The 21,541-nt window shown below is 48.3% G+C and overlaps 2 protein-coding genes across 5 annotated transcripts; one reads left to right on the forward strand and one right to left on the reverse strand.

Moving 5' to 3' along the window:
* Positions 1-253: 253 nt before the first annotated feature.
* On the reverse strand, positions 254-4,851 carry LOC111160242 (interleukin 23 subunit alpha). Its single transcript, XM_022523163.1, has 5 exons — positions 4,396-4,851; positions 2,735-3,293; positions 2,200-2,301; positions 1,539-1,685; positions 254-1,433 (listed from the first exon to the last, which is right to left on the reverse strand). The coding sequence occupies exons 2-5, from the start codon at positions 2,903-2,905 to the stop codon at positions 1,272-1,274; spliced, it is 582 nt and encodes a 193-aa protein (XP_022378871.1). The 5' UTR covers positions 2,906-3,293; positions 4,396-4,851; the 3' UTR covers positions 254-1,271.
* A 1,544-nt stretch (positions 4,852-6,395) lies between these two features.
* On the forward strand, positions 6,396-20,798 carry LOC111160235 (PAN2 poly(A) specific ribonuclease subunit). 4 transcript variants are annotated; one of them, XM_022523145.1, is made up of 26 exons: positions 6,396-6,613; positions 7,251-7,646; positions 10,753-10,922; positions 11,036-11,156; positions 11,328-11,405; positions 11,804-12,071; positions 12,467-12,809; positions 13,007-13,103; positions 14,318-14,437; positions 14,645-14,764; positions 15,046-15,174; positions 15,302-15,501; positions 15,597-15,733; positions 15,870-15,976; positions 16,164-16,262; positions 16,796-16,869; positions 16,972-17,119; positions 17,390-17,560; positions 17,698-17,757; positions 18,194-18,284; positions 18,882-19,039; positions 19,129-19,272; positions 19,405-19,584; positions 19,708-19,801; positions 20,059-20,256; positions 20,590-20,798. In XM_022523145.1, exons 2-26 carry the CDS (start codon positions 7,365-7,367, stop codon positions 20,622-20,624), a joined length of 3,624 nt encoding a protein of 1,207 aa, XP_022378853.1. In that variant the 5' UTR covers positions 6,396-6,613; positions 7,251-7,364; the 3' UTR covers positions 20,625-20,798. The 4 variants fall into 4 exon arrangements, with proteins under 4 accessions (XP_022378853.1, XP_022378855.1, XP_022378854.1 ...); XM_022523147.1 differs by having other exon boundaries at positions 17,417-17,560; XM_022523146.1 differs by having other exon boundaries at positions 15,600-15,733.
* The last annotated feature ends 743 nt before the right edge of the window (positions 20,799-21,541 follow it).

Genomic DNA, 21,541 nt, shown 5'->3' on the forward strand with positions numbered 1-21,541 from the left:
TCACAACCTGTCTTCCAGCCACCCGAGTAGGCACCCTCTTGTGATGTTTTTCTTCTTACCCCTCTGTTTATGTATTATTTTTTAAAGATTTTATTTATTTATTTGACAGAGAGACAACAAGAGAGGGAACACAAGCAGGAGGACGGGGAGAAGGAGAAGCAGGTTTCCCACTGAGCAGGGAGCCTGATGCGGGGTTCAATCCCAGGACCCTGGGATCATGACCTGAGCTGAAGGCAGACTCTTGATGACTGAGCCACTCAGGCACTCCTTACCCCCCTATTTAGAACAGGTTTTTCTGTCCCTTTGATTCTTCCAGGGGGGCTGGGAGCTATCTGTGTGTTGGGGTGTATGGTGAGCAGTTCTATAACTAGCCCATTGTCACTCAGCTGGTTGGTGACAAAGCCAAGATACTAGCCGGGGTCTGTTTGACTCCAAAGCCCATGTGTTTTTAATCTTGTGACTATGGAGAAAAGGACGGGGAATGACCACAGTAGCCTTCCCCTTCTCTTTGTTTCCAAAGGTAGCTGACCTCCCCTTGGGTGATCAAACCCTCTGATGGGGCTCACAGATGACCACTCAGGGAGAATCCCATTAATTTGGGGGATTTACCACCATCTTTCTGGAATGCCCTTCCTGCCCAAAAAGCTCTGACTTTTGATCCTGCAGTGATTGGGATTCCTGTGTTTGGCCAAATACACTCTTGGCCAAGAAAGTAAGGAGGCACAGGGTCAGGCAGCAAAAGCAGTCACATTTACGGGTCCAATTTCCTAGTCTTAATCCTTGGTAATCCCATTCAGCTTGCTCAGCTATACAGGGATCCAGACCAAAAAGATCCCTGTTACTTTATGCGTACACCAGAAGCTCATGAGGATATAGCCCCTCCACTGGAGCCTTGGAGAACAGAAGGATGCATACTATAGTCCTTTGGCCCTGTTTTTCCTTTTCCCAACCAGGCCTAGAAATCACACACAGATATCCACATAAATAAGTCTTTATTGAAAAAAGTACATAATTCAGAATAAATATAATAAATAATCCTCCCCAAACTGCTGCCCTGAGGATAAATAATCTCAAGTTTTCCCTTCCTTTTTAATAAATACTCAACTTGGTCCTAGATCAGCAGCATAAGTTAGTATTGGTAATTTTCAACATACGCAAGTCTCATTAGAATTAATGGACTAATTAACTTGTTGGCTCCCAGGTGCCTGGGCTGATTGATTTCAGCCCTCCTGAGCCATGGAGATCTGGGTGCCATCCTTAAGCCATTGGCCTTAGGGGCTCAGGGTTGCTGCTCCATGGGCAAAGACCCGGGCAGCTACAGCCACAAAGGCCTGGAGGCTGCGAAGGATCTTGAAGCGGAGAAGGAGGCGCTGCCATGGCTGGCTGGGACTGGGGCTTGGAGTTTGCTCAGTCTCCCAGTGGTGACCCTCAGGCTGAAAGGACACAGGACACAATCAGAGAGAACTTGAGATCCTTCACCCTCCAGTCCTCATCTGTGGTACCTGCAAGCCCCCATTCTCCAGGCCCCTGGTTCATACCTGCAAGAGTTGCCTCAGACCCAGGAGGGAGGCGTGAAGCTGGCCCACAGGGCCGTTGGGGAGTGAAGAAGACTCCCCTGTGAAAATGTCTGAGCCCAGCAGCTTCTCATAAAAAACCAGGCCCTGGTGGATCCTTTGTAAGCAGAACTGGGGTGGGGGGAAGAAAGCAGTGAAAAAACAGATCCCTTCCTCCTACTCCATTCTCCAAAGACCCACCCAGTTTTTGCCATTCTTAGACATTGCTATGGGCTAAATATGTCCCCACAAAATTCATATGTCGAATTCTAACTCCCCAATATAATGGTATTAGGAGGGAGGGCTTTCAAGAAGTGATGAAGTCATGAGAGTGGGGCCCTCTTGAACGCATCTGGTATTCTTCTAAAAGAGACCCACGGAACTCCCAAGGCCCTTTTGCCAGATACAATGAGAGGTCTGGAGTCTGGAAGAGGGCCCTCACCTGACCGTGCCAGCACCCTGATCTCCAACTTCCAGCCTCCAGAACAGTGAGAACTAAATTATTTTTGATGTTTCTAAGCCACCCGGCCTATGGTATTTGTTATATAGCAAGCTGAATGGACAAGGACAGAACTTTTGCTAGTTCACCATGATACCCAACGATGTCCCAGTCCCTCTTCCTTGTGGTCCAGCCTCCTCTTACTACCTGACTGTTGTCTTCGAGTCCTTGGGGATCACAGCCATCCTCACACTGGATGCGGGGGACCTCCTGTGTAGTCTCATCATCTTCCTCTTCTCTTGGTAAGTCCTGGAACGGAGGAGGCGTGGGAAGAGTGAAGAGATAAGAAGTTTTTTTTTTTTTTAAGATTTTTATCTATTTGACAGATCACAAGTAGGCAGAGAGGCAGGCAGAGAGAGAGGAGGAGGAGGCAGGCTCCCTGCTGAGCAGAGAGCCCGATGCGAGGCTTGATCCCAGGACCCTGGGATCATGACCTGAGCCGAAGGCAGAGGCTTTAACCACTGAGCCACCCAGGCGCCCCTAGAGAAGTATTTTCAAACTCCACTGGGACCCTCAGGCCCACACCTTTCCCAGGAACACCACTCCTCGCCCCACCTCCCTTCCTCTCTTACTCTGTGATGACCCTCGACCCTCCAGCTTCCATCCAAAGCCACAGAGTCTTCCACTGCAGCCTTGGAGAGCTTGGAGAGTCTCCTGTTTGGCACCAGAGCCCGTGACTTACCACATGAGGATGTGTGCTCCAGGCCAGCGTGCAGAGCTGCTGTGAGAGCTGCTGGCCCCGGACCCAGGCAGGGCGACCGCCCTCAGGCACGGCTCGGGTCTCAGCCAGCCAGGGCAGCGGTGGCAGCAGCAGCAGCGGCAAGAGCAGCATCAGAACCCTGCTCCCCAGCATCCCGTCGCCTGCTCAAATCTGGCTGGCTCTGTGCCTCGCGCCGGTCCTTGTGGAATCTCTGCCCACTTCCCTCTCTTCTGAGCCTGATGCTGTCTGTTCTGCGCGCCTCTGCTTTGGTTCCTTCTGTTGTTCACTGAGTTTCTGAGCTGCTTCCTGCTGCTTTTCTCCCCTTGTCTCTGAGTCTCTTTTTAAGGTCCCTGCATTGTAAGGCCCGCCCTTTATAGCAGCAGGTGACTCACAGCAGGTGGGATTCCCCTCCCTGCATCATCCCCCTCCGTGGGGAGCCCAGGTATGCAGCCTCAGCTCCAAGGGAAATGAGACGTGTGGTTGCTGTGGCTGGAGGCCTGGGATGGGGCATGTGTGTAATGTTCTCCATGAATCCTGGCGGCTGTGGAGGGGGTGGGGGTAGGAGGAATGAATATTTAAATGGATCTAGTCTCAAGTTCCTTCCTGTTTAACCTTTACCTCATCTTTTTGCCTCGCAAGGCTATATCCTCCTTCCCCCACCCCAGCACATAATTTCCTTACCTCCTGCCTGAGGAAAAACCAAAAACAGAAGCATTTGTTTATTTCCCCGTAGAATAGCGAGCTCAGTTTGGAAGTGTGATTCCCACCTGGTGCCCTCTATCTAAGACCCAGGGGGCTTCTTTTTCTCCCTTGGGAGCAGTCATTTTCACTGGAAGAGAGTTCATGATTCGAGGGGACTTTGTGAACTGGGAAGCCATATAATGCCATATAAGGTATAACTGCTCCCTCTTCAGGGCTCGCTGTGGAGGCTAGGAGGGCTCTTGAAGAGGGACAGAGTTGTTGCTAAGAACCGTCTGATTCCTCAGCCTTAGTGGCCGAAAGTTTCATAGGACCTGTGGGGTTCAGGCGTTGGTTCTTTGGGGATACTGGTGTAAGCAAGGGCTAGGAGTCAAATTTAGATCTTCTAGCACCCAGCCCCTATCCCACAACTAGGAAGTCCGGGAGTTCTGGGGGAGTTGAAGGTGTACCATGTTAGTGACCCTGGCCCGTCCTTCAGCCTGTTGCATCCATGGGTAAAATCCGCGGACACTGATTTCATCACTCTCCCTGATGCAACATCCAGTGAAACAGCTGAGAATGTGAGATTGGGCGTGGGAGTGGGGAGTGGTCCAAATCTGGGACTGCCCCAACCCAGTGGAGGGTCCCAGAACGATTTGGACGTCAGAATGAGGACATGGCTGACCACACAGATGGTCCTGAAAGCCTCCCCAAGAGGTTGACCCTTCTCTGAGAAAGTTACCCTTGATAGAAGTCTCCCTTCCCTTAGAACTATTCAAAACTGCCCAATGAAACTTTTGATTCAAAAATTAGGACTCTGTGGTAAATCTATCCTTCAGATGGAATGTTCCCAGCATCAGGACAGATTATTTGAGTTTGAGTGGGAACCAGTTTGGCTCTTTCTACACATGGTAGACACAAATGGAATAAGGAAATGGGGGTGGGAGGAAGGAGGGGAAGCTCACCTCACTTGTGTTTAATATCTCCTGTCTTCTTCCCAAATGTGGCCCCATTCTGGAAGGCCTAAAGGATAGGAGATGAAAGGTAAAAGAGGGAAGAGGAAGTAGACTCTTGGGGGTTGGGATGACAGAGACAAGGGTGAGTTGGAGGCACGGGGCTCTGCTGCTTTGTTTCACTTCCTGGTGCTTCGAGAGTTGGGTAGGAAGCAAGGTAGGTGGGGTGGTTGTGGGACTGTTCTGTGGCAGGAGCTACTTCCAGGTCTAGATCTGACCTGGAGCTGTAGTGACCCCTTGACGTCAGCAGGGCCTCAACCGTTATGCAAATCACATTCACAAGACACTCCTAAGCAGGCCTTTCCAGTTGGATGCCCAGACTCCAAATCCAATTGAGGTACCCCTAGGGAGTTAGTAATGATGGCTAATATATATGCAACTCTCACGTTATGCCAAGTCCTTGGTCTAAGCACTTTTCATGTATTAACCCATTTCATTCCCGCAACCACCCAGTGAAGTAGTTACTATTATTATCCCTGTATTACAAATGAAGAAACAGATAAGTAATTTACCCAAGATCACAGAGCTGAGTGTCCAGAAGTCCAGTGCAGACAATCTGGTTTCAGATTCTGCATTCTCATTCTATTATTACACTGGACACTACTCTGAGAAGACACAAAATATCTTTATAAAGTAGCTCATTTAGCCCAGGTATCTCTGAGTATCTCGGGTCCTCTAATTCCCATAGGTCTGTGAAGTCTTTCTCAATCTGAGACCTCAATATGGAAATCTCTCAAAGTGTACAAACTGTCTAGGTCTCTCAGCACCATCTTTCCCCAAGATTTTAAATCTAAGGAACTGTGAAGCCAGATCAGTTTGGGAGACCCTCTGAATTAAGGTGTTTTTCTCTCCATCTTTGACTTCTGACCGATTCTAGGACCCCTGTGAATCCTGGAAGTCTAAATTACGAAGTCCTTTTCTTTTTAAAAAGATTTTATTTATTTGAGAGAGAGATTGAGTGGGAGCGAGCGATAAAGAGCATGAGTGGGGGGAAGGGTAAAGGGAGAGGGAGCAGCAGGCTCCCCGCTGAGTAGGGAGCCCCAGATGGGATGATCACGACCTGAGCCAAAGGCAGATGCTTTACTGACTGAGCCACCCAGGCACCCCTGGAATCCTTTTATTACAGTGTATTTAACAGCCTTTATTGAGAGAGAAGTCCTTTAACATTCTATCCTTGGTGAGAAGTTCCTTCCATCAGGGAGGCCCTCTCTGCGGCCTTTGGAAACTGCGCTAAAGCGCCCTGAAGACATCTCACAACCTGGCCCCATTCCACAGCAGTTCAAGCTCAGAATCAGACCCCAAGAATCCCTGAAAATAACCATTGGTGCTAAATCTCTAAGAGTTTGCGGTAAGCAAATGTCCCAATTTGCTGTGCTCATCCCTCTCTGAGGGAGAATGCCCAGCTTCAAGAGGTAGGGAAATTTGATAGCTAAGGGGTCTTGCTCCCTGGGTCTATCATTGGAGCATGTGGGGAAGGGATCATCACAGATGGGTGTTTCAGACGGATGCTTACAGAATCGTAAAAGCCACGGCTAGCTGGGCCGTCTTAAGAGCCTGGCTCCCGCTTCCTTTTTTCTCTCCCATGCCTGAAAATGATAGGAAATGCCGGCGAGTTTCGGGGGCAACAGGGTGAAAGGTGGCGGAGTAGCTCACAAGAGCACCGCGGACAGAGGGGGTGGACTGGACCACGCTGGGAATACCCAGCAGACGATTCCCAGTACTTTACCTTGGGCGTTCCTAATTCTAGAGTTTCTAAAGTTCTAGGGAGTATGAAAGGTCGATTTCCAAGCGAGTTCTCTAGTTCTGCTCAAAGAAAGCTTAAACGAGAAAAGGCTACGTTTCACGACACCAAATACGGCTAGGGTCTGACACCGTTTGTCCCCACCGGGGGCCCGTAACCTTGTCTTTGCCCAGCCCTTACGTCGCGCGTCTTCTCGCGGAGCCGTCTGTACCTGGATCCTTCTGATTGGCTTAGGTGAGCCCCACGCCCTTCCTGATTGGAAGCTCTGACTGGGAGAGCGACGTCCTTTCCGCCTTAGGGTTTGGTTGAGCGTCAGGCGCGGGGGAGAATTGGGGAAACTGGAATTTCCCGCGGAGGTGACGGCGCTTTCTCTCCCCCTACTCGTTTTAATTCCACGCGCTCCAAAATATCCGCCATGGAGAAATCTTGGTAATGACCCAATCCCCATAAGCATCCCAAGAACACATCTGACCCCTGCCCTAATCCCTCCCCTCCCCGCTGCCTGGGAAGAATTCTGGGTAATTGATTTCTCTGGTTCCCCTAGAGAATTGTGGGTAACTAGGCATTTTCATCATGTCCCCCCACCCCCGCCCCAATGTGGGTAACTGGACATTCTTATTTTTCCCTGGAGAATCCTGGGTAACATGCAGAGGATTCTGGGAAACTGACTTCTTTCGTTCTCACCTACCAACCCCCTACCCCTCATCCCTCATTTTGGGAAACAAGCACCTTAGCCCCTCTAACTCCTGTCCCGCAGTTGCTGCTCTTTCCACTGATGGTTCTGGGGTGAACCAGGCAAGTGAGCAGGCCTGAAGGGAGATGGAAAGGAAGTCAAGTATTAAGTTAGATAGTGGGGGTGGTGGGGAGTACAGAGGGCCTAGAGGAGAAAAAGGGACAAGACTTCCACCTCTACCCCTGCTGCCCTTTCCCTTCCTGCCTGCTTCATCCCCTACCTGGCCTTCTCACCTCTGCCTGCCTCATCTCCCTCCTGCCCAGATAATCGAGAACACATTAAATACAAATACTTGGGCCTGCCACTGACTCAGCTGCCTCTTTCCCTTTGCAGGCCAGGATGTCCATTCTAGGCCCACTGGTGCTGTTCTGCTGAAGGTTGGGTCAGGCCTCTTAAGGGGCCGTTGCAAGGGAGGGTGTGACAAGGGTCTAATCTGCCATCGTCGTCATGAACTTCGAGGGTCTGGACCCTGGACTGGCAGAGTATGCCCCAGCCATGCATTCTGCCCTGGACCCTGTCCTGGATGCCCATCTGAACCCAAGTCTGCTACAGAATGTGGAGCTGGATCCGGAGGGGGTGGCCTTGGAGGCTCTTCCCGTCCAGGAGTCAGTGCACATAATGGAAGGTGTCTACTCTGAATTGCACAGTGTGGTGGCTGAAGTGGGTGTGCCTGTCTCCGTCTCCCACTTTGACTTGCACGAGGAGATGCTATGGGTGGGAAGCCACGGGGTAAGAACTGTACCCCTTTGTAAGGGATGAAAGGAGTTGTTGGAGGTCTTTTATCTGTTTTTAGCCCAAGGGCAGCTGTTTTACTGGGAACCAGACTGAGTTGAGGTGATAAGAGTTAGTTAGGTCTCTAAGTTAGGAGAGGAGTGAAAGGAACCATAGGATCCAGGGAGAAGTTACATAGGCAGTCTTTTCCAAAGAAATAGGTATCGTCCTATTTCTACTACTATTTGCCCCTTCCAGGCTTTGATTAATCTTGTTAACTGTACCCATCAGTTAGTCTGTAGTCAAATCCAGTCTCTAATACCCCTCCTCTGTTTTCCATTTTTATTTTTATTTTTTTTAAAGATTTTATTTATTTGACAGGCAGAGATTACAAGTAGGCAGAGAGGCAGGCAGAGGGAGAAAGGAGGAAGCAGGCTCCCTGCTGAGCAGAGAGCCCGATGCGGGGCTCGATCCCAGGACTCTGGGATCATGACCTGAGCCGAAGGCAGAGGCTTTAACCCACTGAGCCACCCAGGCGTCCCTGTTTTCCATTTTTAAAAAGAGATTTTATTTATTTGACAGAGATCGCAAGTAGGCAGAGAGAGGGGGAATCAGGCTCCCCGCCGAGCAGAGAGCCTGATGCAGGGCTGGATCCCAGGACCCTGAGACCATGACCTTAATTGAAGGCAGGAGCTTAACCCACTGAGCTGCCCAGGCACCCCCCATTTTTTCAATTATAGAATGTTTAACACGTGTTTCTGCTACCTTACGTGGAATCATTTTGTTTTCTCTGGCTGATTTTAGTCTCTGCGAGAGCAGTTATCAATGTTAATTTTTTTTTTTTTAATGTGTATCTATATTGCCAATATGCTAGGGAGCCCAAGACTTTGTAAGAAATAACATGTTATCCTTGATTTACTAATTTACCTTCCCTAGAGCATGAATTTTGCTTTTCCCATTAGAAAGAGTTTTGTTTTTTTTTTTAAGATTTTATTTATTTGATAGAGAGAGAGATCATAAGTAGGCAGAGAGGCAGACGGTGGGGGGTGGGTGGGTGGGAAGCAGACTCCCTGCTGAGCAGAGAGCCCCATGCAGGGCTCGATCCCAGGACCCTGAGATCATGACCTGAGCCGAAGGCAGAGGCTTAATCCACTGAGCCACCCAGGCGCCCCTAGAATGAGCTTTTTTGATAATACATTCATTTCAGTAGGCAGTCTTTACTGCTATGCTAGGCCCACAGAATAAAGCTGAATAAAACATAATCCTTGCCCTCAAGGAATTTATAAAACAATGAGGAAACAAGGATACATAAAGAGATAACTTCATGATACTTTAGAAGAAACTAAACTATTTCACTTATTAATTAGTGAGTTAATTAAAATATAAGAAATAAGATACAAGAAATAAGCTATAAACTACTAAGTGCCAGTATAAATATTTGTACTGGGTGGAGAAGGGTCAGAGGGCCTTCAGAAGGAAATGACACCTGAAGTGAGTTTTTGAGAGGTGAGTAGGAGTCAGGCGAAGAAGAGGGGAAAATGCTGTCTTGGCCAAAGCAACAGGATAAAGATTTCCAAGATAGTATACAATGTGATTGCAGAGTACAGGAACTATAAGCAATGAGGGTTTACCGCACTGGGAGAGAAAAGTGAAGAGATAGACATGACTTCATTTAACTAGTGTTTTTTGACCACCTACTAAGTGCTAGACCTTGCTCTGTGGTCTAGATTTAGAATGAACTTTTAATAAGGTAACAAAAATACATTTATAATACATTAAGTATTGTTTAGTATCTCTAAGGAAAATAAAGTGGAGTAAGGGGGTTGAGGTAATGAAGGTGGGAGGTGTTACTGTTTTAGATAGTTGGTCAGGGAAAGGTCTCTCTGATGAAGTCACATTTGAATAGGGACCTGAATACAGGCCACACTGTCCATTCTAAGTCCCCTAGAAGGGAGAGAGGAAGCCATGTAGCTATTTGGGGGAAAAACATTCTAGAAAAACCTTGTATGCTGTGTTAAGAGAGCTTGGACTTGATCCTTCACACCACTGAAGATTTTTTTTATCCAGAATGATAAGGTTAGGTTTGTATCTTAGAGTGCCAAGGTAGAAGTAGAGACTTTGATTTAAGGGGTACAGGGCAGGACTCCATGAGATCAGTTGTAGGTTATTGTAGCAGTTCACATAGAATATGAAGGCCTGAATGAAGCACTGTAGAGATACGTACATGGGAACAGATTTGGGAAATATTTAGGAAGTAAACAAGACTTAAATTGACTACCAGTGACTTAGTCCATTACATGGGTCATGGTACCATAAGAAATATAGTTAAGAATTGAGATGAGATAAAAATAATGAATTTAACTGGGAATGTAATGAGTTTAGGGTTCTCATGGAATTAGCTGAAAAGAGATGTTTAGTCAGTATTTGAATGTATAAGTCTGAAGCTTGCGGCAGCGGTCTAGGCTAGAGAAGGGAGTTAGGATCCATCAGTTTAAAAACATGGATAGTGGAAACCTTAAGAGTGGATGAGATTACCTAGGAGGACTAATGAGAAAATAGTGGACTGGGAATAGCCATGTTTCAAGAGTGGTCTGAAGGGAAGCACATAAGGAGAAGGTATGAGTTAAGAGGAGAGAAACCAGTAGTGAATGATGTCATAGGAGCTAAGCGTGGAATGAGTTTCACATTCTCTCTGTTCCAGCCTGTGACCCATAGTACACATTTCCCAGATGGCTGGTAGAGATTAAGACTTGACTCTGGAATGTCAGAAAGCCAGTGGAGAATCAGATGGACGCACGTGCTTGACCTGAAACTGTTCTAGTACGTCCTTGACCTGAAACTGTTCTAACCAACCGAGCCATTACCTATTCAGCAGGGTCACTGTGAAGATAAAATGAGGTAGAGTTTACAAAAGTACTTGTAAAGCATTAAACGAACATAAATAGTATCATCAATGTCTTTATCACTTAGATTGGTCCCCAGGCTTATGCCTTGGGGGCTGCTAACCAGAAAGGCCAAGCAAGAATGGAAGAAAGCTGAACAACGACTGTCCAGTTCCTGACCTATATCTGGGATGGCCCTGCCCATCCATTCAGGGTGTGTCTCATCTTTTTTCCCCCAACAGGGCCATGCTACTTCATTTTTCGGCCCAGCCTTGGAGCGTTACTCATCCTTTCAGGTCAATGGCAGTGATGACATTCGACAGATCCAGAGCCTAGAAAATGGTATCCTTTTTCTCACCAAGAACAACCTCAAGTATATGGCCCGTGGGGGCCTCATTATATTTGATTACGTGTAAGTGGCTTCTCAGCTCTGTACTGGGAAAGAGGGTCCCTCCTAGAACTGGAAGGCTAAAGGATTGGAAGCTTTCGAGGGCCTGGTCCCTTAGCCTTTTCTCTCTGCCACAGGCTAGATGAGAGTGAGGATATGCACAGTCTTCTGCTGACTGACAGCAGCACTCTGCTTGTCGGTGGGCTGCAGAACCACATACTGGAGATTGACCTTAACACTGTCCAGGAGACTCAGAAGGTACAAGCCTGGGGCAGGATCTGAGGGCAGGATCTCAGGCAGGGTCTGAGACTTTGGGAGGCTGGGGATATGCCTGAGCTGGGAACATGACTAAGTGTATGTGCGACCTTTCTGTTCCTTTGGTCTGTGGGAAGAATTATTCTCAATGGTTTTTCCTGCTTTCCTCCCCAGTATGCGGTTGAGACGCCTGGAGTCACTATTATGAGACAGACAAATCGTTTCTTCTTCTGTGGCCACACGTCTGGCAAGGTGACTCGGTTCCGTGTTTCCTCCTACCACAAGGCCCTGTTTCATCAGACATGTGCTTGGCCTCTTCCTTTCCCTCAAAGCTGGGGCTATAGTTGGGGCGGGGTTGTGCGGGGGAACTGGAGGAATGAACGGAGTTCCTCCTCAGCCACAATGTACCAGATTATCTTTCAGCCTGATGGTTTCTATTGTAACTAGATACCTTCAAGGCACAAGAATAAACAAGAGTTCTCTTGGGGGTCCCTTCCAGCTCCTGGCTTCTCTTTCTGCCTTTCCTGTGCTTTGATTGCCCATATCCTAGAGCCTTAGTTCTTTGGGCGAGGGCCTCACAGGGTGAGGTACGTGGCAGGTACCTTTCATGATGCCAGTGTTGGAGGATAACCAAGTCCTCTCTTCTTCAGGTTTCCCTGCGAGACCTCCGTACTTTTAAGGTGGAGCATGAGTTCGATGCTTTCTCAGGGAGTCTGTCAGATTTTGATGTGCATGGCAACCTGCTGGCCGCCTGCGGCTTCTCTAGCCGCCTCACCGGCCTGGCCTGTGACCGTTTTCTCAAGGTGTATGATCTGCGCATGATGCGCGCCATCACACCCCTTCAAGTACACGTGGATCCTGCCTTCTTGCGCTTCATCCCCACCTATACTTCTCGACTTGCTATCATCTCCCAGTCAGGTAGGAAGGGATGTAGGGAGGGGTAGGGGCCAGGGGGCGTTGATGAGTGAAGGAGAACTAGGTGCCAGAAGGCCTGTACTCCCAGGAACCTCCCCGGAAACAGTAACCTTTCAGCGGGCTGTCAGGATGATGCTTAGGTTTGGCCAGAGATTAGGACTTCCATTTTCTCCCTCCGCGTGAAGAAGACAGAACAAGATAAAGGTGGAGCAGGCAAATCAACTTTAGAACTGCCTTTACTGGTATGGGACTTGCCTATGGTTTATGGGAAGGCATCAGGTCGTCTTCTTTGTATCTCTAGGCATGAACTTAGGCGCCATCTTTCCTTGATACCAGGGCATAAGACGATGGCCCCCTTTCAACTTCCAGGGCTCACTGAGCTTCCTCCTCTCTTCTAGGGCAGTGCCAGTTTTGTGAGCCCACAGGCCTTGCCAACCCAGCAGACATCTTTCATGTGAATCCTGTGGGGCCTCTGCTAATGACGTTTGACGTATCAGCCAGCAAGCAGGCCCTGGCCTTTGGGGATTCTGAGGGCTGTGTGCACCTCTGGACTGATTCCCCTGAGCCTTCCTTCAACCCTTACTCCCGTGAGACCGAGTTTGCTTTGCCCTGTCTCGTGGACTCACTGCCTCCTCTGGACTGGAGCCAAGACCTGCTGCCTCTTTCCCTCATCCCTGTCCCGCTCACCACTGACACACTTCTCTCTGACTGGCCTGCTGCCAACTCCGCTCCAGCTCCCAGGTTGTACCTTACATCTGGGCCAAAAGGAGGGAGTGGGGAAGGGCCAGGATACCAGGATTCTCAGCAAGCCCTGTAGGAGTAGCCATCTTTCCTGATTTTTGACTGCCTTCATTATCTTTTTTTCTGGCTCCTTGGGGGTTGGGGATTTGATGGGCAGACCCCACAACCTTCAGGCCTAGAACTATACTGCATTACAGGCGAGCGCCCCCTGTGGATGCAGAGATTCTCCGCACCATGAAGAAGGTGGGCTTCATTGGCTATGCACCCAACCCCCGCACCCGGTTGCGCAATCAGGTATGTTCAGAGGGGAGAGGGTCAGCCCTAATCCTGGCATTTCTCCTGTCTTGGTTCTTTACTAGTCCTCAACAGTTTTCAGTTTTAGGTCAGTCAGTGAAGGTTTTTTGAGGCCTACTGAATTGAAGGTACCATGCCAGGTGTTAGGGAGGATTCAGAGACACAGAAGATAGTCTTTGCCATTAAGAAGTTTAGTACTTGGTTGGTAAAGATAAGACCTGTCTGTAACAAGTTATTTATATTCTCTGGTGAAATGCAGAAGGATGTTAGTTCAGTGCCAGGGGCTGTCTGGAGGAAAAGTGTTACTCTGGGCCAGAGTGGTCAGGGAAGACATACCAAAAAAGATGGATATATTGAGCTGGAAAGGTGAAAGATGGGTAAGTAGAAAGTAATATGGGAGCACGTTCAAGATGAGAGATCAGTGTTAGCAAAGGTCTCAAGAAGCATAACTGTGAAAGGCATGTCTGATGGGGACTGTGCTGGGACCAATCTGCCTACAGTGGTGGCTTGTTTTGGGAAAGTACAAGGCGTTAAGGTTAGAAAGGGCCCAGTTGTGAAGCCTTGATACACCGGTGTATAGTGGGAGAACTGATGCACTGAAATAGGCATTTTGGGAGAGTTTAGTAGTGGGATGTTGGACAGAGTGAATGTGCAGAGCCTGGCGTGGGAGCCATCATCGTTGTCGGGCTGTGACAAGGTCAGATGGTGGCAGTGGGAAAAAAGGGAAGCAGTGGCTGCTGAAAACCCCATGAAATCAGAAAGTTCAGTGTTGGGATCAAAGTGGGGGGATACCAAAGATAATTAAGACATCCAGGGGTGCCTGGGTGGCTCAGTCATTAGGCGTCTGCCTTCGGCTCAGGTCTGGGATCAAGCCCTGAGTCAGGCTCCCTGCCCCACTCCCCCTGCTTGTGTTCCCTTAATTGCTCTCTCTCTGTCAAATAAATAAAATCTTTTTTTTTTTTTTTTAAGATTTTTTATTTATTTATTTGACAGAGAGATCACAAGCAGACAGAGAGGCAGGCAGAGAGAGAGGAGGAAGCAGGCTCCCCTAGAGAGCAGAGAGCCCGATGCGGGGCTCGATCCCAGGACTCTGAGATCATGACCTGAGCCGAAGGCAGCGGCTTAACCCACTGAGCCACCCAGGCGCCCCCAAATAAATAAAATCTTTAAAAAAAAAGACATCCAATAAAATTACCTCTTCTTAAATATTCTAGATTCCTTACCGACTCAAGGAGTCAGACAGTGAGTTTGACAGCTTCAGCCAGGTCACTGAGTCACCGATAGGGCGGGAAGAGGAGCCACATCTCCACATGGTCTCTAAAAAATACCGCAAGGTGCTGGGGATACCAAGGAAGTAGCCCTCTGGGATGTGGGGAAAGGTTCCCTGGGAGAGAGGGGGTCATACGAGAAAGGGCTCAGTCAAGACGCCTTCACCTACCACGTGGACTCAGGAGGGAGGTTCTGGGGAAGGTTCTGACTACTTAGAAGATATGGGGAACTCTGAGGATATCTTCATCTTGCTTAGACTGTTTCTGCCTCAGGTAACCATCAAATACTCCAAGCTAGGGCTGGAGGACTTTGACTTCAAACACTACAATAAGACCCTGTTTGCTGGCTTGGAGCCCCACATCCCCAATGCGTACTGTAACTGCATGATCCAGGTAAGGGTGGGTCCGCCTGCGACTTTAACACGCCTACTGCCTTTCTCCTCTGTGGCCCCACACCCACTATTTCTCCAGGCCTCTCCAGCCAAGCCCACTTGACTGTGGCCTCCGCCACTATTTTTTCTTGCTCCACAGCCTTCAGATCTCCTCTGTGTACTCCATTTTTCAGTGGCCTCCTGCTCTGTATTCTTCACCAGCTTGCTTAACCTTCCCATCTCTCTTCCTCCCTGTACTGGTTGCCTGCATCAATTCTCTTGCTCTCTCCACCACCCCCCCAGGTGCTCTACTTCCTGGAACCTGTTCGCTGTCTAATCCAGAACCATCTTTGCCAGAAGGAGTTCTGTCTGGCATGTGAGCTGGGCTTCCTCTTCCACATGTTGGACCTCTCTCGGGGTGACCCTTGTCAGGTCAGTGTCTAGAGACCTGAGACCATAAAAGGGGAAGGGAAGTTCCTGGTAGGTATCTACATTGCTGTGCAAACGGCCACAAAAGAGAAAATTGCCCCATTTTACCAACACACTTCCTGGATTCCAGGGCAGTAATTTTCTTCGGGCATTCCGCACCATCCCTGAGGCGTCAGCCCTTGGTCTGATCCTGGCGGACTCAGATGAGGCTTCAGGCAAAGGCAATCTGGCCAGGCTTATTCAGAGGTGGAATCGCTTTATTCTCACTCAACTGCATCAGGACATGCAGGAGCTCGAAGTACCTCAGGCTTATCGAGGTGCTGGAGGCAGGTATGAAATTGGGCCTTGAACAGTGAAGGCCCCCCTGTGACTTCAGGGGTCTCCTCACTGGCTCCATGCGCATGCGCTGCCTTCCCCACTCGTAGCAGCTTTTGCTCATCGGGGGACTCGGTCATCGGGCAGCTGTTCAGCTGTGAGATGGAGAACTGTAGTCTGTGCCGCTGTGGCAGTGAGACCGTGCGGGCCTCGTCCACCCTGCTCTTCACACTCTCCTACCCCGAAGGTAGCACCAGTGGAATACCCTGCAGCTGGGCTGGGAAGCCTCCCCCAGATGTCCCGTAACATCAAGGAGAGGGTGTTGGGGGGCTGGCCGTAGGCCAAAGGAAGGATGTAGAGCGAAGCATCCGGTTTCCCCTCAGATAAAACCGGGAAGAACTGTGACTTTGCTCAGGTGCTGAAGCGAAGCATCTGCCTAGAGCAGAATACACAGGCCTGGTGTGACAACTGTGAAAAGTACCAGCCCACGGTGAGTCCTCCTGCCTTGGGGACATGGCTGGGGTCTCGTCTGGGACGAGCTGTCAGCGCTGCCATCCAGAGATGTATAGGGAGTGGGAAGAACCTCAGTTAGAAGTGCAGGTCCAGGTTTTACTGTTCCCATCCAGGTTCCTTTCCTGTAGGCTCCCTGCCATTCCTTGTTTGTTTTGTCCTCTCAGATTCAGACCCGCAACATCCGCCATCTGCCAGATATTCTCGTCATCAACTGTGAGGTGAACAGTCTGAAAGAAGCTGATTTCTGGAGAATGCAGGCCGAGGTAAGGACCAGGTCAGGAAGCAGGGCTTTACGTGTACTTTTTAGTTTTCTCTCCCTTCTGTGCTCCGTTTATGACTAATGTTCCTGGGGAATCCGATTTTTTTTTTAAGATTTTATTTATTTATTTGACAGGGAGACACAGCGAGAGAGGGAACACAAGCAAGGGGAGTGGGAGAGGGAGAAGCAGGCTTCTGACTGAGCAGGGAGCCCGATGCGGGGGTCCATCCCAGAACATTGGGATCATGACCTGAGCCAAAGGCAGGTGCTTAAGGACTGAACCACCCAGGCATCCCCAATTGTTGTTGTTGTTGTTTTTAAGATTTTATTTATCCATTCAAGAGAGAGAGCAAGCAAGCACAGGGGAGGAGCAAAGGAAGAGGGACAAACAGACTCTGTGCTGAGCACAGAGCCTCACTCGGGGCTTGATTCTATGACCGTGAGATCATCATCTGAGCTGAAACCAAGAGTCGGATGTTTAACCAACTGAGCCAGCCAAGCACCCTGGGAATCAGATATTTTTTCTTTTGTGTTCAGGTTGCCTTCAAGATGGCAATAAAGAAGCATGGTGGGGAAATCTCCAAGAACAAGGAGTTTGCTTTGGCTGATTGGTAGGTGTGGCCTGAGGCAGCAGTCAAAGAATTGAGCTACCCAGTGGCTTCTCTTGTCACTGGCTAGATTTTAGAACAAACCTAATTCTCTTGTCCTGACAGGAAAGAACTAGGGAGTCCAGAGGGCATGCTGATGTGTTCCTCCATTGAGGAGTTGAAGAATGTCTGGCTTCCTTTCTCCATTCGCATGAAGATAACCAAGAACAAAGGGCTGGACGTTTGCAATTGGACTGATGGGGATGAGATACAGGTTGTTGAACAACTGGGAGGAGAAAGGGGAATAAGGGAGAGAAGGTTGGGACAGAAGCAGGGCAAGGGGAAGATGGAATTTAGTATAGGGAAAAGAAAGGGAATAAAGCCGAGTATTTCCCAGTTGTGGGCTTTTCCAGAGTGACTCAGTTCAGTATTAAAAGTCATAGATGGGCTAGAATGGAGATAACCACCCTGGTCCCCCATCCCCATACCCCAAACTCCCTGTCCTTTATCCCCGTTCCCCTTCCTTCCCCATCCTTAAACTTAGCTTAGCAGCCTGGGTACCCCCTCACAGTGGGGCCCAGCCAGGGCAGAGGAGGAGCATGGTGTCTCTGTGTATGACTTGATGGCTACTGTGGTACACATCCTGGACTCACGCACAGGGGGCAGCCTGGTGGCTCACATCAAAGTCGGAGAGACCTACCACCAGCGTAAGGAGGTGAGTGAGATTCTACAAGGCAGGGACACTCCTGGCGGTAGCCACAGTGGAGTCCCAGGTCTGCCCCTATCTTAAGTCTGAGCCAGACTGGTCCAGCTGTCACTTTGGCGTCAGTCTTTTTTCTCTTATCTCCACAGGGTGTTACCCACCAGCAGTGGTATCTCTTCAATGACTTTCTTATTGAACCTATTGATAAGGTTAGTTGTTATACATTCCGTTCTCCCTTTCATCTCCCCTTCTCCTACGGTTCTCATCCTCCTCCTAGAGAATGCCATGCAGATTGCAGATTCGGGAGGGAGAGAGGGATCCTTAAGAATAAAAAGTTTTGGGTGCCTGGGTGGCTCAGTGGGTTAAGCCTCTGCCTTTGGCTCCTGTCATGATCCCAGGGTCCTGGGATTGAGGCCCAAGTTGGGCTCTCTGCTCAGCAGGGAGCCTGCTTCCCTCTCTCTCTGCCTGCCTCTCTGCCTACTGGTGATCTCTCTCTGTCAAATAAATAAATAAAATCTTAAAAAAAAAAAGAATAAAAAGCATTAGCAGAATTAAAAAATAGCACCTAGTTCTGTCTTCTCTCTGGCTAGGGAAAAAGGAAAAAGGGGTATAAATGTAGGCCATTAAGTGCTTTTTCTTTTATAGCATGAAGCTGTGCAGTTTGACATGAATTGGAAAGTGCCTGCTATCCTTTATTACGTCAAAAGGAATCTTAATTCCAAATACAACTTGAACAGTAAGTGGTACAGAGTAGATCAAAGGGTGTGGGCCATTAAGATTGGTCTTTAGGAAGAGATTGTGTTAAGATTAGAATAGGTAACAGTGTTAACATTTCCAGGGATACTAAAGAGAGTCCTGTTCATCAGGCCTTAAATTTAGAACTTGGAAATCCTGAGATGTAATGGGGGAAGAGTTGATGGGGAGAAATCTGATCAAAATGGCTAAGGTTATGATTTTCAGTCTAATCATTCTTTTCCCCAAATGAAGCTTTCTTCTTCTTTTAGAGGTTAACTCCTTACTAAGGCCCTTTTTGGTGTCTTTAACCAGAGTTTCCCTGCAGCTTTATTTTTCTGGATTTTTTAAGCTAAAGTCCAGAGCTAAAGTCTTATTCTTTCCTCTCTGCTTTTTTGTTTTTTTCATAACATATTCCTTAATAGTTTTCTGATTTGATCTATTCCATCCATCTGTTCATCAGCCATGATCTTTTTACTCACATGCTTTGATTATTGAGGGATCACAGCATAGACCCCAGTCTCTGGTCAGCCATTTGGGTTTCCCTCCTCTGGTTACTTCCCTGTCCCAAGCCATCTGTCTTCTGGATTTTTCCTTCCAGTCAAGAACCCTATTGAGGCAAGTGTCCTGCTGGCTGAAGCCTCACTAGCACGGAAGCAGCGGAAAACACATACTACCTTTATTCCACTGATGCTGAATGAGATGCCACAGGTTGGGGACTTGGTGGGCCTGGATGCTGAGTTTGTCACCCTTAATGAGGTAACAAAGTCCAAAAGAGTGTGGTGTTGGAACAGAACTCTGGAGAGATATTAGGAGTCATAATTTTCTTATCAATTCTCGTCACGCAGGAGGAAGCAGAGTTACGCAGTGATGGCACTAAGTCTACCATCAAACCAAGCCAGATGTCAGTAGCAAGGATCACCTGTGTTCGGGGCCAGGGACCCAATGAGGGTATTCCCTTCATTGATGACTACATCTCTACTCAGGAGCAGGTATTAGGATATGGAGGTGCAAGTGAGACAGATCTTGTGCATATGTAGAGTGCTCTAGACCCTCAAGAAGAGTGGTTGAGGGAGACTCTGCACCTCACTTCCTGAGCGGCTTATCCTTTTTTTTATGCCTAGGTGGTGGATTACTTGACTCAGTATTCGGGGATAAAGCCAGGAGACCTAGATGCCAAGATTTCCTCTAAGCACCTCACAACTCTCAAGTCTACCTACTTAAAGCTTCGTTTTCTTATAGACATTGGAGTCAAGTTTGTGGGTCATGGTTTGCAGAAGGACTTCCGGGTCATCAACCTCATGGTTCGGGCAGGGCTCTTTTAAGAGTCTTTGAATGTGGGCCCTTGAGGGTATACGTTTTGCTTTCGGAAAATGGGAAATTACAGATCGCCTGCCTTCAGTCTCTCACTCTTTTATCTCTGCCAGGTGCCCAAGGACCAAGTCCTTGACACTGTCTATCTGTTTCACATGCCCCGAAAACGAATGATATCCCTGCGATTCCTTGCTTGGTACTTTCTGGGTGAGTTGGTATTGGTGTACCTTGTAGGCCCCTGTGGTGCTCATCAGAGGAGTAGGGAGGACCCTGAGTTAGTAGTGAGAGTTACTTACGGATTTAAGAAGCTCCAGTATCTGTCTGCACTAGGGATGGTATTTGGCTCTTTCCCTTGGGGGCAGTCAAGTTTTTAAATTGTTTAATGGGAGTTGGAGATGTGAGTAGGGGACATAGTCTTACCTTCCTTTGCTAGGTCCCAAACTGTTCACTTCTAATTCCCACAGACTTGAAGATTCAAGGGGAAACCCATGACAGTATTGAGGATGCCCGAACAGCCCTTCAGCTCTACCGAAAATATCTGGAGCTAAGCAAAAATGGCACTGAGCCTGAGTCCTTCCACAAAGTGCTCAAGGGTCTTTATGAGAAGGGCCGAAAGATGGACTGGAAGGTGCCTGAACCTGAGGGCCAGACAAGTCCCAAGAGTAAGACCTGGGATGGGGCAAGGGAAATGGGGCAAGGGAAACTGGACAGGGTGGGTTTTGACTGTGTATGTAAAGATTATACCCAGGGTGATAATAATAATCGTGGTGATGTCAGCAACACTACCCTCCCCTTGTATTTGTAAAGCACTCAGTAGTTTACAAAGCACTTAATCTTCCCAACATTCAGTGAAGTAGATTGGATTACTGAAACTCTCCATTGATCCTAACCTCCTTTTCCCGGTTCTAAAATGTTTGGGGCAAGTTTGCCCTCTTTTCTCTTGCTTTTTCTACACTCACCTTAAGAGTCAATGCTCTTGGTTTTGTCTCTGACAGATGCAGCTGTCTTCTCCTCAGTGTTGGCGCTCTGACCTCACCCTCTTCCAGCGAACTGCCCCCTCTCCCTTCAGTGTTCTGTGGCCCCAGAACTGGGAGATGGCTTCCCAAGCTGGCTATACCTTGTCCACTTCCAGAATTGGACCTGCTCAGGGTCTACAGATGGTGCTATTAATAGAACTGGAACGCAGCAGAGTTGTTGCAAAGGGAAGAGGAGCCAAATTCCTTTTTCGTCCTTTGCAAAATAGAAGTCCAGAAACAGAGTCTAGAAATGACCCAAATGGAAAGTAATTGGTATTCTCCATTAATATCCTGGGTAATTAATATCCAAGCCACACAAAAACAAAAACAAAACCCCACATAAAACAAAACAAACGCTCCTGGAACCAGTACTCTCAGTTCCTAGTTGGCTAAGGACTGAAGTCCTGGACAGTGACAGGCTTACAACAGTAGCTCAGGACAGCTCAAGTCTCTGACTGCTTGAGGGATGCCTGGAGGGGTCAGGACATCGAGTATTGGTGTTCCTAGCAAACCAGTGTTGCCAACACCATCATTGCCAAAAGGGCCTTTGGGTCCTAGACAAAGCTTGGCTGCTGGCTTCACTCCTGCTGACAGCTGAGAAGCATCTGTCTTCCATCCACTCTCCTGTCCCATGTTTTGTTATTTTTAAAAATTTTGTTTTAAACTGCATGTTTTATAAAATAAAAACAAAAATATTATTGGCTGTTATCTATGTCATTAGACCTGGGAGTGTGGGATGCTCTGACTTAAGCCCTTCTTCTGCTTTCTTTGTATTGGCTTTCTAAAACTGGGAGAAAAACCAAAGCTTTCAAATTCCCACCTAGAAATGAAGGTGAAGCTCTGGAGTCCAAAGTTAAAGATGTTGGAGGAATACAATTATGTCTTTCCTCCACAACGTTAGGTCTTTGCTGTGACTGCCCAGTGCCCTAAG

This window comes from Enhydra lutris, unplaced genomic scaffold (assembly GCF_002288905.1).
Source record: "Enhydra lutris kenyoni isolate GAN:26980312 unplaced genomic scaffold, ASM228890v2 scaffoldscaffold74, whole genome shotgun sequence".
In the NCBI taxonomy this organism is placed as follows: domain Eukaryota; kingdom Metazoa; phylum Chordata; class Mammalia; order Carnivora; family Mustelidae; genus Enhydra; species Enhydra lutris.

Bases quoted from the DNA above. Each gene is read 5' to 3' on its own strand.
- LOC111160235 (XM_022523145.1), top strand. From the start codon at position 7,365: ATGAACTTCGAGGGTCTGGACCCTGGACTGGCAGAGTATGCCCCAGCC. The intron at 15,502-15,596 runs GTATGAAATTGG...CCCCACTCGTAG, and splicing joins TATCGAGGTGCTGGAGGCAG to CAGCTTTTGCTCATCGGGGG. The intron at 17,120-17,389 runs GTTGTTGAACAA...CCTTAAACTTAG, and splicing joins CTGATGGGGATGAGATACAG to CTTAGCAGCCTGGGTACCCC.
- LOC111160242 (XM_022523163.1), bottom strand. From the start codon at position 2,905: ATGCTGGGGAGCAGGGTTCTGATGCTGCTCTTGCCGCTGCTGCTGCTG. The intron at 1,686-2,199 runs GTAGTAAGAGGA...CCCCCACCCCAG, and splicing joins GACTCGAAGACAACAGTCAG to TTCTGCTTACAAAGGATCCA. The intron at 1,434-1,538 runs GTATGAACCAGG...GTGTCCTTTCAG, and splicing joins GTCTGAGGCAACTCTTGCAG to CCTGAGGGTCACCACTGGGA.